This window comes from Notechis scutatus, chromosome 1 (genome assembly GCF_049901735.1).
Source record: "Notechis scutatus isolate UNSWTSFEM ecotype Mainland chromosome 1, rNotScu1.2, whole genome shotgun sequence".
Lineage (NCBI taxonomy): Eukaryota > Metazoa > Chordata > Lepidosauria > Squamata > Elapidae > Notechis > Notechis scutatus.
Window position 1 is genome coordinate 307,235,735 of NC_142009.1, and position 16,774 is coordinate 307,252,508.

The 16,774-nt window shown below is 37.5% G+C and overlaps 1 protein-coding gene across 2 annotated transcripts in view; it reads left to right on the forward strand.

Moving 5' to 3' along the window:
* The window catches only part of DYNC1H1 (dynein cytoplasmic 1 heavy chain 1), a 66,340-nt gene that overhangs the window by 32,877 nt on the left and 16,689 nt on the right, over window positions 1–16,774 (forward strand). The window contains exons 35-59 of one of the 2 annotated variants that reach the window (XM_026680183.2): window positions 945–1,172; window positions 1,280–1,510; window positions 1,661–1,801; window positions 3,246–3,479; window positions 4,062–4,268; window positions 4,535–4,656; window positions 5,383–5,548; window positions 5,652–5,815; window positions 6,220–6,349; window positions 7,301–7,434; window positions 7,715–7,829; window positions 8,305–8,466; window positions 8,713–8,927; window positions 9,011–9,215; window positions 9,370–9,543; window positions 9,671–9,790; window positions 9,878–9,998; window positions 10,645–10,840; window positions 11,512–11,629; window positions 12,319–12,534; window positions 13,426–13,638; window positions 14,063–14,190; window positions 15,251–15,404; window positions 16,151–16,297; window positions 16,395–16,545. In XM_026680183.2, the coding sequence (XP_026535968.1) occupies window positions 945–1,172; window positions 1,280–1,510; window positions 1,661–1,801; window positions 3,246–3,479; window positions 4,062–4,268; window positions 4,535–4,656; window positions 5,383–5,548; window positions 5,652–5,815; window positions 6,220–6,349; window positions 7,301–7,434; window positions 7,715–7,829; window positions 8,305–8,466; window positions 8,713–8,927; window positions 9,011–9,215; window positions 9,370–9,543; window positions 9,671–9,790; window positions 9,878–9,998; window positions 10,645–10,840; window positions 11,512–11,629; window positions 12,319–12,534; window positions 13,426–13,638; window positions 14,063–14,190; window positions 15,251–15,404; window positions 16,151–16,297; window positions 16,395–16,545 (4,192 nt within the window). Of the gene's footprint in view, window positions 1–944; window positions 1,173–1,279; window positions 1,511–1,660; window positions 1,802–3,245; window positions 3,480–4,061; window positions 4,269–4,534; window positions 4,657–5,382; window positions 5,549–5,651; window positions 5,816–6,219; window positions 6,350–7,300; window positions 7,435–7,714; window positions 7,830–8,304; window positions 8,467–8,712; window positions 8,928–9,010; window positions 9,216–9,369; window positions 9,544–9,670; window positions 9,791–9,877; window positions 9,999–10,644; window positions 10,841–11,200; window positions 11,397–11,511; window positions 11,630–12,318; window positions 12,535–13,425; window positions 13,639–14,062; window positions 14,191–15,250; window positions 15,405–16,150; window positions 16,298–16,394; window positions 16,546–16,774 lie in introns of both variants that reach the window. The other variant, XM_026680184.2, reaches the window with a different exon arrangement.

The following is a 16,774-nucleotide window of genomic DNA, read 5'->3' on the forward strand; positions in this document are numbered from 1 at the left end:
CTTGGCTGGGCATGGCTTGTATGTAAATATTTATGTAAATATTGATTTTTTTTTAATTAAAAAAAGAACAACTTTTACCTAAAATCAGGCAGAGCAGGCAGGCAGATTGAGTTGCTCACAGAATCACAGATTCACTTGGAGATCTACCATTCTGCAATCTGCTACCTGAGTCTGTCACATAAAATTTGCTTGCAAGCAAACTCACAAAGTTAACTCACAACACACCATGTATGTAAATACTGAATTTTTTTATAAAAAAGAGAGAAACTTTTACCCAAAAGCAGGCAGACAGAATCACAGATTCATTCAGAGGTATACCTTTCTGCAATCTATTGCCTGAATCTGCACTGAAAAATAGAAGCTTCAGTCCTAAGGAAGGTTCAGGTTTGCTTTTAGGTTAGCTAGAAAGCAAGAAATCCATCGATTTCCTGCTTTCTAGCTAATCTAAATCTCCATAGCAGAACAGCTGATGGGGGAGGGGAAGAAAAATAGCAACTTAGCAGGCAAGTTTGCCAGGTAAAGAGTGAGTGGGCAGGGAGGGGAGGGGAGGAGAGGATCCAGCCAGTGGTGTGATTTGCCGGTTCTCCAAACTGGGCAGAATCATAACAACTGGTTCTATAGAACAGGTCCAACCATGTAGAATCTCACCCCTGCTTAGATTCTGTGTCCAGGATGAGTGTGCATGCAGAATGTCTACAGTCCTTCTAGCATATACAGTGTGGAGTACTGTACATACAATTTGACTTCCCAATATCTTGAAATAAAGCTCTCCCATTGCGTTTGCTGCAGTAGCTTTCAACTGCCCATGCCAGGAGATTATTTCTTTGATTTTTTGTTTTTTTCGAAAGGAGGAGAGGATAGTTGAAGAAGGGTGTACTGAACAGATACCATAAAGAAGTCTGGTTTAAATGTTTTCAGAAACCACCCTTTTGTTTTTTCCAAAGGTGCGCATCATGTTTGAAGTTCAAGATTTGAAATATGCCACTCTAGCCACAGTGTCACGATGCGGTATGGTTTGGTTCAGTGAAGATGTTTTAAGTACCGACATGATTTTCAATAATTTCTTGGCCCGACTGAGAAGTATTCCTCTGGATGAAGGTGAAGAAGAAGCTCAGCGCAGGAGAAAGGGAAAAGAAGATGAAAGTGAAGAAACGGCATCTCCAATGCTGCAGGTAAACCTAGGGGTCTAGATTTCCCTTACTTCACTACACAAATTTAGCTCTTGTTTTCTGGTATGGTAATTTCTAGCTGTAATGTTACTGAAATGCTTCATTGACAGATTCAAAGGGATGCAGCTACAATTATGCTGCCATACTTCACATCTAATGGATTGGTGACAAAGGCACTTGAACATGCTTTTAAACTGGAGCACATTATGGACCTCACCCGACTACGATGTCTCGGTTCTCTCTTTTCCATGCTTCACCAAGCGTGCCGCAATGTAGCACAATATAATGCCAACCACCCAGACTTTCCCATGCAAATAGATCAGTTGGAACGCTACATCCAGGTAATTCTTGTTTGCTGCCCCGTCCCCTCACCAAAATTCTGAGGCAATAAAATTACCAGGCTATTTAAACTCTTGTTGCTGGTTTCCCTGTGCTTCTTAAATACAATCCTATTTCCTCACATCAGTACCGATAATATACTGTCATTTCAGAGATACCTAGTGTATGCAATCCTGTGGTCATTCTCTGGAGACAGCCGTCTGAAAATGAGAGCAGAACTAGGTGAATATATCAGAAGAATTACAACAGTGCCTCTGCCTAGTGCACCAAATATACCCATAATTGATTATGAGGTAAAGACAATTTTATTCTTATGGTACTTTTTTTTTAACATTAAATCTTACTGTGACTGCTGTTCTGATTGCGATGCTTGAAAAAAAAATGTAATCAGTACTGCAAATCAAATACAGGTAGTCCTCAGCTTATGACCGTTTATTCAGCGACCATTTGAAGTTAAGATTGTGCTCAATGAACGTTGGTTTATGACCAATTCTCAGAGTTCCAGCCATCCCATCACCTCATGGTCAGATTATTGTGATCTTGGCTCTTGGCAACTGGTTTGCACTTACGACTGATAGCAGTGATCTACAAACAGTGATCCACAAAAAGTCAATGGGGAAGCCAGCAGGAAAGTCTCAAGTCACTGGGAAAGTCTCGCCAACCACTCAGCCTTTTCCAGCCCCTCCGCATTCATGCCAGTTATTCATGCATCCTTCCCTAACCTCACCATACCTCCCTTGTACTCTCACATTCTCATACACCCTTCCCAACCCTTGCCATCCTTCCTTCACACAGCTTCCTTAACTTGCAGTGTGCCTCCTATGCACCCTCACAGACCCTTCTTTTCATGCACCCTCTCGCAAATCCTTCTTCGCATATCTTCCCCAACCCTCTCCCACCCCCTCAACCTGTCTCCCCGATCTGCCTTGTCACACAGCCCTGCACACCCTCCCTGACTTACGTTGTGCCTCTCCCACACCTCCTTGCGTATCATCCCCAGCCCTCCCCTATTCCCTCCCTTGCTCCCTCTCCCATTCAGTAGCAGCCACTTACTTGCTTTCAGCAAGGGAGTCACAGCTTCCTGCCAGCTTCCTTACAAACTTCGGTTGTAGGAAGAACTTTGGTTGTAAAGAAAACGGCAGGAAGTTGCTTCACCTAATGATTGTGGATTTGATTACCGACAACAACTGTGACTCAGTGAGTTCCAGAAATGCTTTATAACCATATCATTTAGTGATAGGAATTCCAGTCCCTATTGCTATCGTAAGTCGAGGACAACCTGTACCATATTGCAAGTAGTTCCAAAGGCCTAGCAACAGTGTACAAAATATTTGATACTTAATTTACCATACACACCTCTATCTTTTGAGATATGCGCTTAATGAAACTAAGTTTCGATACTAGAGTATCAAAAACACATACATTCCTGGATTTGTTGCTTAAGCACTATAAAGTAGTATTTGAGAGTAAGTAATATTTCTAAAGAAAAAATATATTTCATTGGTCATTTTGTGGCTGTCTTGATGACATGTCCTCTACACAGAGAGTAATGCCTCCTCAGAACTGGGAGTCATCCAAGGACATTTTATGTTGAATAATTTTAAAAGGCTTTTCAACTTGTTGATAATTTATTGGTGACATTTCTTAATTTTTGAACAGTTAAACGTTCCAGTTAGAGTTAAATTCTTTGGCTGAAACAAAAGCAGAAAGGAGCAGATTCTTTTTTTCTTTGCATAGGTCTCCATCACTGGTGAATGGGTGCCTTGGCAGTCAAAGGTCCCACAGATTGAAGTCGAGACTCACAAAGTTGCAGCTCCTGATGTTGTTGTGCCAACGCTGGACACTGTCCGCCATGAAGCATTGCTGTATACTTGGCTTGCAGAGCACAAACCACTGGTACTCTGTGGCCCACCAGGATCTGGAAAGACCATGACTCTCTTTAGTGCACTCAGGGCCTTGCCTGACATGGAGGTATTTCCCCATTCTGAATATTTGAAAATATTTTAGTGAATTACAGTTCCCTGTAGCAGAACAGGAGAAATATAATTCTTTAATCACAAAGTAGTAGTAGTACCAGTAGTGATTGAGAGCTTGTTCCAGAGCTCCATTTACTTCGTTCCAGAAAATTGGATGCCCTTGATTATCTGAACAGACAGATTTTGAGATGTACTGATCATTAGTCACTTAAGTTAGTTTACTTAAAGTAAAACCAGCACCCTGAATTAGAATCAAAAAGAGGAAATATTGCTGATTCAAGACTGTTAAGACCTGTTCTACATGCTCATCTTCAAATCCTCTTCAAAGGACATTATAAGCCAATGCAGAATACCACCACAGTATGAATTAATGTGGCCTTGTAATACATAAAATCAATATTGGAACCCATTCTTCAAGTACCAGACTTTTAAAACATACACATACCTTAAAATATTTATTTTGGGATAGTCAACTATCAACAACAGATTGCAGCATTTTCTAAAACGTTATGCAGGTGAAGGATATTTTTGGTTCTTATTTTTGTTTCCTCTTCTCAAATTGTTTTTGCCTTTCCAGGTGGTTGGCTTGAATTTCTCCAGTGCTACCACTCCAGAATTACTCCTGAAAACATTTGATCATTATTGTGAGTACAGGCGTACACCTAATGGTGTGGTACTAGCTCCAGTTCAGCTGGGAAAATGGCTGGTACTCTTCTGTGATGAAATCAACCTGCCAGATATGGATAAATATGGCACACAGAGGGTCATATCCTTTATCAGACAGGCAAGTATTACTAAGTGAAAAAAATACCTTTTTTTTTTGAATCAGGAATAAATTCCAAAGCAAAAGGCAATGTATGGGGTAGAAGCAAAAATAGAAAGGTGTGAAAAAAGGCGTAAAGTTTTTAACTAAAGGATTTAATTTAAAAATGTATCTTTTGTCTCCATTTTTTTCTGCTTTTCTCCATGCTTTGCATATAATGTGTTTCCCAAAAGGGAACAGCGTGGTATGTCCATCTCTTTTCTAACCAAGACTCTTAACTTCATCAGATGGTAGAGCATGGAGGTTTCTACCGTACATCAGACCAGACCTGGGTAAAATTGGAACGAATTCAGTTTGTTGGTGCCTGCAATCCACCTACAGATCCTGGAAGAAAGCCTCTTTCACACAGGTAATATATCTGTAACACAATATGTTCATGCCAACATAGTCTGATGGGGTTTGTATGAAAAAAACAGTTTTAAACAGTGAACATTTTAATGGCACTGAACAGGAGGAGTCGATAGCAAATCCAACATCCTCCAAATGATTTCTCCTACAGCCAGGTTTTTAGTTCTCTATGTAATATTACAGTACCTGTGCCCTTGTTGATGCTATACAATACTGCATTCTTATAATTTGGACTATGGAATGATATTTTCATTAGAAAGTCTACTCACAAAGAGAAAGTAATGATGAAATATCTCATCCTGCACAATTATGCATGATCGTCAGAACCTTCTGTGAAACAAATTTATTGCAGAGTGTACTTGTCAATTATTAGAGTCTATGTAGTCAGTCTACATTTTGTGTGTGTGTGCCTTCAAGTCTGTCTTGGTGCCTGGTCACTGCCTGTACAAGTTCCTGAAGTTTTCTTGGAAAACTTTGGAGGTGGTTTGAAGTTTGCCAACTTCAGTTCCTGAAGTTTTCTTGGAAAACTTCAGAGGTGGTCTCCTTCCTAGGGCTGAGAGAGAGTGACTGGCCCAAGGTCAACCACCTGGCTTTTGTGCCTAAGGCAGGACTAGTACTCAGGATCTCTTGGTTTCTAGTCTGATTGATTACACCAAACTGGTTTTCTAGTCTAATAAAATACTATTAGATAGTTTTCCTAAATTAATTCCCTTGAATATCTTTTCAGATTCTTGCGCCATGTTCCTGTTGTATATGTGGACTATCCTGGACCAGCTTCACTCACTCAGATTTATGGCACTTTCAATCGTGCTATGTTGAGACTTATTCCATCTCTCCGTACATATGCAGAGCCCCTCACTGCTGCAATGGTTGAGTTCTACACAATGTCACAGGTACCAAGGCTGAAGGTTTTTCACAGCTTTTAATTAAGTTATAGAAAGGTTGGAAAAAGAGGATAGTTGGCACTCATCATGGGGTTTTTTTCCCCTCACACAGGAAAGGTTTACTCAAGATACTCAGCCACACTATATCTATTCACCTCGTGAAATGACTCGATGGGTGCGAGGTATCTTTGAAGCTCTGAGACCGCTGGAAACATTGCCTGTTGAAGGACTCATTCGGATTTGGGCACATGAAGCCTTGCGTCTCTTCCAGGACAGGTAAATCTTAGGGATGCAAAGTTATATGCTTGCTTTTATTTGATTTGGCAGTATTAGAGTTAAGACTCAGTAAGACTTACTGAGGTTGTAGCAAATAAAATATTCTGTACCTGACTTCTACTTTAAAAAAATCCACTTTTTTTAAATTATAGACATGATCTTGTAGATGGATCCCCAAGAACTATCCAGAAAGGATAAAATTGAATGTTTTCTAGGAAATCTTTTCTTCATTTTTAAAGATTTTTGTAGAATCTTTCCTGCAAGATAGTTGGTGAGCAGGCTATTGTAAGGATTGTCTCCAGCCTTCTTCATTCTTCTCAGAGCTCTATTATGTTGTTATTTCCCTACTTTTATCCTGGTTAAGTCCTGTCTGCTTCCTCTTTCAATCTCTTGTGTTTATCCAGGCTTGTGGAAGATGAGGAGAGACGATGGACTGATGAAAATATTGATATGGTTGCTCTGAAACACTTCCCCAATATAGACAAGGAGAAAGCCATGTGCAGGCCCATTCTTTACAGCAATTGGCTTTCAAAGGTAAGAGAAAAACCTATCTTCTCTGAGATTTAGTTGGGCAATGTTCAGTTTATGACATGGAGATATCTTAGGACATGGAGAATCTTCACTGTAAATAGGTATTTTTAACTAACACAATTAGGTATACTTAAAAGATGTAAAATTACTACACTGCCATTTCTATATCTGCCATTGATACAGAAGATTACAATTCTGTGTGAAAAGTTTTTCACTTATTAAATTAGTCAAAAAGGAAAATAACTACAGTTAATCCATTCTGTTCTGAGGCCACTAGAAGAGCAAAAGCCAGAACTTTAAAAAAAGTAAAAACGAAGTCTCTTGTCCTTAACAGTTACATGCCATGTAAACTTGATTTAGACAGCCTCTTTGGTGAACAGCACATAAAGGTCATTGAAGGGAACCTTTTTAGTTTTACTGTGGTATGTTGGTTTGAATATTAGTTGACCAGTTTTACTATGAAATGTTTGCAAAACTGAGCCTGTGTAGCTGAACATGATTCTTGACAGTCATGTAAACATTTAAATTTAAGTAACTACTTCATTCTTCTATCCTTGAGGGAAAAGGTTATCCTAAATGAAAATATGGGTTGAGATTTTATTTTATATTCAAGTGGTTTTATCTTTTACTGTGTATAGAATGAATAATTTGTGATATTTTTTTTAGAATTGTTCAGAATTTCAATGCTACTTTTTATTATTTCCATTTATTTTGCATCAGCACTTTTCTTGCAGCATCATGATTTGGAAATAAATGCCAGCTTTGTTTATTTTTGAGGAAAACTCAAGACAATGATTTCTTAATATAAAACAGTTTTTAATGGGGAATCAAACACCTTCACATATGAACAGTTTATGCATCTTAAGATACTGCCCTAAGCATAGTCAGATTCAGTGTTTATGTGAGATTATGTGTCTATGTACATATAAAAATATTTGTTCTATTTTTTGTTAGGACTATATCCCAGTTGATCAAGAGGAGTTAAGAGATTATGTGAAAGCAAGACTGAAAGTTTTCTATGAAGAAGAACTTGATGTGCCACTTGTTTTATTCAATGAAGTGTTAGATCATGTGCTACGAATTGATAGGTATGTATATTACTAAGAAAAATGTATAATAGTAAGTTAATCTAATTTTCATTTTAAGAAGGAATATTATTTAATGTTTTCTTGGATAACTGAATACTAGAGAAGAATCTCAAATATTGTCTTTGTAATGGAAAAAAAAGTTTTAATATAATACAGTAAGGGTATAATTGCATGTATCTGTAGGAAAAATCCATATGCAATGAATAAATAATTCCAACAAAGGGAAATGGGTTATACTGGTGGCCTGCATTTATATTTACTACATGAAGTATCTTTTCAGGATCTTCCGCCAACCTCAGGGACACTTACTTCTCATTGGTGTCAGTGGAGCAGGAAAAACAACTCTGTCTCGATTTGTGGCATGGATGAATGGTCTAAGTGTCTACCAAATTAAGGTTGTTACAATCACTCTTTCAAATAGTAATACCCTGTTTCTCCAACAATACGGCCTCCCCCAATAGGAAGTCCCAGCATGTTTTATAGGCATGAAATGAAATTAAGCCCCTCCCCTCAAATTAAGGCCTATATTAAAACATGCGAAATGGGGGGGAAATGGCGGGGGGGCTTGCTGTTAGGAAGTACTTTTGTTGCATACCCAGATATGGTGCTGCCTGCGTTGACCCTGATACAAAGTGCCCCACCAACGCCGAGGTCAACATCTAAGCCGTCACCACCCGCCTGGCCGAAGATGCAAGGGGGGAGGGAATTAAGTCACCCCCGAAAAGACAGCCTAGCCATTTTTGGGGGGCTCAAAAAAAAATAAGACCTGGCCTTATTATATGAGAAACACGGTACTAAAAGCATTTTATTTTACTTTCCTTTTATAGACTACATAAAATAAAAAAATTGACCCACAATTGTGATTCACAGGTACATAGAAAATACACTGGTGAAGATTTTGATGAAGATCTAAGAACGGTATTGAGACGATCTGGCTGCAAGAATGAGAAAATTGCATTCATCATGGATGAATCAAATGTACTTGATTCTGGATTTCTGGAGAGAATGAACACTCTTCTGGCCAATGGAGAGGTAACTTAATGAAAAGCTTAGGGAAAAGCTGGATCTAGATTTCTGTATTTTAAAAATGGGAAAAGCCGTTGTCCCACCGGTTACCATGATCAGCTGAAATTTAATCTCTGAGCTGAAGACCAGCCAGTCTGCATTAAAAGAGTTGTATAACTGTATGTATTTGTGTTGCCAGAGACTTGGAATTCAGCCCTTCTCTAAGAGTTTCCAGAATCAATTAGATTTCTAATGTGCATTTTCTCAATGCAGGTCCCTGGACTGTTTGAAGGAGACGAATATGCCACACTTATGACTCAGTGTAAGGAAGGAGCCCAGAAGGAAGGCTTAATGTTGGATTCACATGAAGAACTTTATAAGTGGTTCACTAGTCAAGTGATCCGAAATCTCCATGTAGTCTTTACCATGAATCCATCTTCAGAAGGGTTGAAAGACAGAGCAGCTACATCTCCAGCTCTCTTCAATAGGTACTCTACCATTAATATACGATGAATGAATAATTTTCATTCATTCGTTTCAAAAGGTGGTAATATTGTCTTATCATGTTTAGGTGTGTTTTGAACTGGTTTGGAGACTGGTCTACTGAGGCACTTTATCAAGTTGGTAAAGAATTCACTAGCAAAATGGATCTTGAGAAACCAAATTACATTGTGCCTGATTACATGCCAGTTGTCTATGACAAGCTGCCACAGCCACCATCACACAGAGAAGCTATTGTAAACAGCTGTGTGTTTGTTCATCAGACACTTCATCAGGTAGGTTAGCTTTTCATTTTGATACATATTTTTGTGCTCTATCGGACAGTAGGGTGCAGTCCTAGAAGATAACTGCATTTGTGTTTTGCATTTATGTTTTGTGGAGGAAATTTTAAAACCTACTGATTTGTACCAACATTTTATTTCATGCCAGGCTAATGCTCGACTAGCAAAACGAGGTGGCAGAACAATGGCCATCACTCCTCGTCATTATTTGGACTTCATCAACCATTATGCAAATTTATTCAATGAAAAGAGAAGTGAACTGGAAGAACAGCAGATGCATTTGAATGTTGGACTCAGGAAAATCAAGGAAACTGTGGACCAGGTAGAAACCTAATCAAAGGACAATGGGGGGGGGGGGGAGAAATCATTCTTGATAATCCATAGAAGTTATTATGGCACTTTTCATTAATGTGCGTTGACATTATTGAGAATCTTTTTATCTATTCCAGGTAGAAGAACTGCGCCGTGACTTAAGAATTAAAAGCCAGGAGCTTGAAGTGAAGAATGCAGCAGCTAATGATAAATTAAAAAAGATGGTAAAAGATCAACAAGAAGCAGAGAAGAAAAAGGTGAGGACTGTGATTGGTTTAATAATATGAAAATAACTACTCCGTGCATGGTTGAGATTCTAATGCACTTTGTATAACTTTCCCTAGGTTATGAGCCAAGAAATTCAAGAACAGTTACACAAACAGCAAGAGGGCATTGCAGATAAACAGATGAGTGTGAAAGAAGATCTGGATAAAGTAGAGCCTGCAGTTATTGAGGCCCAGAATGGTAGGCAGATATAATGAAATGGGGGTGGGGGACCAATTATATAAATACACATATTATCAGCTTGGGTCTGCAACATGCTCTGCTATCTGCTATTCAACAAACTCTCAGTAATTGCTTGGTTTTGGTATATCTCTCACAGAAATTTAATAGGAGCAAAGAAAACAATATTACATTCTAAGCTTAAATCTTTGGGATAATAATTGGAACAAGCAATAATCATGTTCTGGCTGCACACAAAACAATAATTGCAGCTCTTCAGAATACCTGCTCATATTGCCACTTAAGCTATTGTAGCTATTGATAGCTTTATTATGAGTTAAAAATACAAAGTATTAGAATGTAACATGACTTTTTTTTTAAAGATGGCTACAGTGAAAGTTACTAAACTGTTAGATGGTTTGTGGTAGCTGATGGTATATCTGAAAAGAGAAAAGTGATTTTTTTTTCTGGTGCATCAGGGGCACTACTAGAACTAATAGGAAATATTACTGATTTTACCCATAAATTGTTTAAATTAAAGTGTGTGTGTGTGCGTGCGTGTGTGTGTAAAATTAAAATAATTCAAATCATCTCTGAATTTGCTTTTGCTGTTTTCTCTTAAATCATTTTATTTCATGCCTGGCTGATTGGGTTTGTTCCTGCTTAGCTGTTAAATCAATAAAGAAGCAACATCTGGTGGAGGTCCGTTCTATGGCAAACCCACCTGCAGCAGTGAAGCTGGCGCTAGAATCGATCTGTCTGCTTTTGGGTGAAAGTACAACTGATTGGAAACAGATACGTTCCATCATAATGAGGGAAAACTTCATCCCAACCATTGTAAACTTTTCTGCTGAGGAGATCAGGTGAATAATTTGGAAATGTATTTTAGCTGCTTCTGGGATTGGAATGAAATTGTTCACAGAGACTTCTGAAAGATGACTGTATTTCAAATACAAAATATTAGGAACTGGCTTTTGCTTCATATATGTAAATAAATCTTTAGGGAGAAAGAGTCATTTCTTGCCCTCCACCTCTAACCTGTATCAGGTTGAAGAAGCTGAGGCCTGTGGGATCCATTAAAATGAAGACTCATTTGGAGTAGCCCGTATATTATTACAACAGTGACAAAATTTCAGTCTTTGAACTAAATTTCATTCTCCATTCCCATCAGCAGCCTGAAGTTTATGTTGCATGCTCAGTGTTTTTTTCCATCCCTTAAATAGCGGTGAGCTCTATAAAGAAACAGCATCTTATTGAAATAAGATCCATGGCCAATCCACCTACTGCAGTAAAACTGGCTTTAGAATCAATCTGTCTCTTGTTGGGTGAAGAGACAAGTGACTGGAAAAAGATCAGGCCAGTTATTCTCAGAGATAATTTCATCAGCAGCATTGTCAACTTTAATATTGAAGATATAAGGTATTTGTAGTTTTAGCTCTACTTAATGTGGTGATGGTGATAATCACACAATTGCAATGTGTACATTAAATGAATATTTGCCTGTATGGTTCTTTAAAATCTTTTGCTCTTGTAGTGATGCCATCCGAGAGAAGATGAAGAAGAACTATTTATCAAATCCAAGCTACAATTATGAAATTGTGAACAGAGCTTCTCTGGCTTGTGGACCTATGGTAAAATGGGCTATTGCACAGGTAAGTAATCTGTTTGGAAGGATCATAGTTTCAAAATAAAGAGGGACAAGCTGGGGCTGCAGAGGGTTTTTTGGTTCCTGGAAGTTGATAAAACAGTAAGAGGAAAGCAAAATGCTTTGTAAAAAAAGCAATTTTGGATAAAAGAAAGAAATGAAAATGCTAAATAAGATAGGACCAAAGAAAGAAAAATGCCATAGTAAAAAAAAAAAGGTTTTGTCAAGTATTTGTAGGACAGAAAGGAAAGTACTTTTTCAGTGCCATTCAGACCTGGTAAACAAACTCTCCTTTTATTCTATTCTAATTTATTTCAGTTTTTATAGTCTGATTTAGTGCTAAAGTACATCTGTCTTTCTTAAGCATTCCTTCTGTCAAAATCAAAGGGTCAAGTTGCAGACTTAGATTTTTTTCCTTCTCCAATTTGTCCTCTCCACATAAATCCATAGCTCCACCTACATCTTCAAAATCTCCCTGAGGATACCCCTGCTGGAGTTGGTGTGTTTCAATGGGGGTGTGGGGTTTGTGGAGAATTCCTCCCTTTCAGTTTCACAAACGAAGTATTACTTCAGTTAAAATAATCCACTGGATTTCATTTTAGCAACTTTCTCAGTTCAGACTGTTAACATGAGGGTTTATGGAGGATTGTAAAATCCTGAATTGTTTGGAAATTGAGTGCCTGGTCTTTTTTCCAGTTGAACTATGCTGACATGTTGAAGCGAGTAGAGCCCCTGAGGAATGAGCTGCAGAAACTTGAAGACGATGCCAAAGACAACCAGCAGAAGGCCAATGAAGTTGAACAGATGATTAGAGACCTGGAGACCAGCATTGCTCGTTACAAGGAGGAATATGCTGTACTGATTTCTGAAGCTCAGGCTATTAAGGCAGATCTAGCTGCTGTGGAAGCAAAGGTGATGTTTGTTAATTTTTGTTGAGTTCTGATTAAACCAAAGTCAGAGTTTTATTTTTCTTATGAGCACTGAATTCCATTTTAAATGACTACCATTAATCTTAAACACTTGTTTTGACTTCTATACTGTTGTGTCAGTACAGGTAGTCCTCACTTAACATTCATTCAGCAACCATTCAGTGTTAATGACAACGCTGAAAAAAAGCACTTCAAAGGTCCTCCAAAGTTTTGGCCCACACGATCATGTGAACAAAATTTGGGCACTTGTCAACCAGCTCACACTTGAAATCAGGTTGCAGTGTCCCACAGTTATGTGATCATTATTTATGTGATCTTCCCTGTCAGCTTCCCACAAGCAAATTCAGTGGGAAAGCTGGCAGGTCACAAATAAGTTGGTTAAGTTTCCTCACACCCCTGGTTTTTATTTGCTCACACGCATTATGTCTTCCTTCCCCTCCTTTGCTTACATACACCACACCCGATCTTTCTACATTGACACTTCACCACAACACTGCCCTTCCCCCAATTTGTATGTGGTCTGCACCAAGACTCCCAGGCCCTCACCTCCTACCTTTTGCACTTCGTATTTCTTAACTGGGACTTAACAGCCTACACATCTCAGTTACTGACCAGAGGCCTCTTTGAAGGGTAGAAAACTAATGAGGAAGTGTAATCACAGTTTATGATATGTTGCAGAGCTTTTCTCAGCTATGTTTAAAAAATTTTACCATTTTCCTAGAGATCTATACTTTGCTCTTACTTCTCTCTCGCCTCCCATTTCCCACTGATACTACGTTAGGGCCAAGTTTTTAATAATAGTGTTTTCTTTGAAAAGACATCAAGAATTTTGAGTTCAGTTTTTGTTTGAATATATTCATTGCTTCACTTCCAGGTAAATCGTAGCACAGCTCTCTTGAAGAGCTTGTCTGCTGAACGTGAAAGATGGGAGAAAACAAGTGAAACATTCAAGAATCAGATGTCCACAATTGCAGGAGACTGTCTGCTCTCAGGAGCATTTATTGCTTATGCTGGTTATTTTGACCAGCAGATGCGGCAAAACCTGTTCACCACATGGTCCCATCACTTGCAACAGGCAAATATTCAGGTAAAAAAAATTCATGGAATTTTTCATGGATGAAAAATTCATCATAAAATCATTCACCACCACTTATTACAAACAGTTGAGTCACTTATTGTGTGGCATTGTATGCCAACAGTTTGGAGCTTTCAGTATTTTGTTCCTTGATATATAAGTAGCATAAGTATTTACAGCTGAACAGCCTAGATCATTTGGAATAGGTTTGTCTAATACTACTCGCCATTTGGATTAAAGATATGCATACTTACCCAAATTGCAGTCAATAAATAAAGGATATTGATGAAAGGTTAACAATATTTTATGAGGGTAAAACAGGGTAGCATAGTTCAACGTAGCGTAGTAGTAGAAAGGGAGCAAATACATTTATTAACCCATAGATACTTGTCAATTCTTGGCTTCTCTTGAGTAAATCTTAATGCTCATTTTACAGTTCCGTACAGATATTGCTAGAACAGAATACTTGTCAAATGCAGATGAACGTCTTCGCTGGCAAGCAAGTTCTCTCCCTGCAGATGACTTGTGCACAGAAAATGCAATTATGCTCAAGAGATTTAACAGGTACTTTACTTTTCATCAGCCAAATTTTCATCCAAAAAACTGTTCAGAAAAATACTATTTTTAACACTTGTGGTAATTATTCCTGCCCAAACCTTTGTTCCTGTGATTTTATGATTTTCAGTTATTTCTAATTTAGTTTTGCTATACTCCTAGGACAGAATGTTGTATAAATATTCTGATACTGTGGTATTTCCAAGAATATTCTGATGTAGTATGGAGAGAATGGCTAATGTTTGTAAGCATCTTTTTCTCTAAGAATAGCACTGGGAATAATACATTTATATATCTTATTTCATATATCATGAAAGAAAGTCATTCCCAGAGAAATATGTTCCAAAAACATAGTGTGCATAGCTATACCATTGTTTTAATAAACCAGTGACAAGAAAAATATGCCATCTAAGTATCTCTTACATAAGATGAAAATTTCTAAATTCTCGTCCAAAAAGTTATCAGCAGTTCTCAGCTATCCCTTCCCATATGATTAATGATTTCAAAAAAGTTCAAGATATCAATCAGTTCAAGCATTGTTTAAGAATAATTACAAAATGTCTAGGCTACTTGGAAGATTTATAAGAAGATGGGCAAAATTAAGTATTCATTAGGTATGTGAAGATTATGTTCTAACAGATTAGACATTAGCATAGTTTAAAATTGAATTTTCAAAGATATATCTTACATACTTTGAATAAATATTCACTATTTCTCCTCAAAAACTCCAGAGTGGCAGTCAGATGTTATTTGACCGTAGTATGCCTGTTAGAAGGGCAAGATCCAATAGAATAGCAGATTAAATAGAAATTTGGAAGCTCAAGGAAATAAAATGTAAAAGCAACAGAATTGTTTTTTTATGTGTGTGTAAATAATGAATGAAGTTTTTATAGTTCAGTTTCCAGCATTCATCATGAATTTGAATCATGAATTTGATACCGTAGCAATGGCATTGAAAAAATATCTAATACAACAGTATTAAACTACCTTTTTAAAAATGACTCCAGTGAATATATGAGCAAAATCCTTCTGTTAGCTTATTAAAGCTTAATAAGAAATTACATTTTAGGTATCCCTTAATTATTGATCCTTCGGGCCAAGCTACAGAATTCATCATGAATGAATACAAGGACCGTAAAATAACTCGTACCAGCTTTTTGGATGATGCGTTCAGAAAGAATTTGGAAAGTGCCCTGCGATTTGGTAATCCTCTGCTTGTCCAGGTTTGTTGCTGTTGCACTTTTTGCTTTCAAAAACTAAGGAGAGTTCATATAATTATTAATTTTGATACCTTAAAATTCATGCTGTTTCTGGTAATTGGTAAGTAAAATTTAGATTGTAGAATAAATATATCTTACAATAGTTTCCATCAGTGAACAGTTATTGAAATTATCACATTGAAAAATTTAAACAGTTCTGAACAAAAATTTTGGGGTTGTCAAACCATAAAATGTTGGTTGCAGTGTTACAATCGGAATCCCTTCCCTTATATTCACACATGCTACAAACAACAATCCCATTACAAAAGAGGTATGGCTTGGATCATGATGTCACAACCTTTAGCATGCCTGTTTTTGCTTTCCATGATTTGAGGACAGTATATTTATATCTACATTTTTAAAAGATTCAGCTTACTCAAATGCTAGATTTCTCTAAAAAACAAAAGATGAGCCTGAATTTAAGACATGTACCTATCTAAATGGAAGACAGGATAAAAAAACAATCTTCATTAATTTATTTGTCAGCAAATCTCAGTAAATTATTTCAGGCAAAATCTAGTTTTCTTCAAGTAAATAGAGTATCTGAAGAAAATCTAGGTAATCCTTGACTTATTACCACATTTGGGCCCGGGATTTTGGTCACTAAGCAGTACAGTCATTAAGCAAGTCATAGCTTTCTTTCAGAAACTAGTTTAAGAGGATTTCTTCTTGATAACATGTATGCCTGATCACTTTGTCATCTTGTCTAGGATGTGGAAAGCTATGACCCTGTTCTGAATCCTGTGCTGAACCGTGAAGTCCGTAGAACTGGTGGTCGAGTTCTTATCACTTTGGGAGATCAAGATATTGATTTATCACCATCGTTTGTAATATTCCTGTCCACCAGAGACCCAACAGTAAGTAATAAACTTGTTTTATAAGGCCAGTAGTAGTTAATGGCAGTGGATAGGAGAGGCTACTTAATGGTTACATTGAACATTTTGTGTTTTATAGGTTGAGTTTCCACCAGATCTCTGTTCTCGTGTGACATTTGTCAACTTCACAGTAACTCGTAGCAGCTTACAGAGTCAATGCCTGAATGAGGTACTGAAAGCTGAAAGACCAGATGTGGATGAGAAACGTTCTGATCTCCTCAAACTTCAAGGTAGAGTCACTAAAAAAACCAAATCCCCAACCTTTTTAGCACCTAGAGAGCTGCAGAAAGAAAGAAATAGAATTTTGTAGGAATAGAATTTTTTTTCTATTCTATAGCAGGATCAATTTCATTAGCAAATAATTGATAATTATAATTCTGCAAAATTGAGATTCAGTTCTATTGAATATGGCTACCCAGAACTCAAAAAGTCGGATTCCTGGGTTTGTTTGTTTTTCAC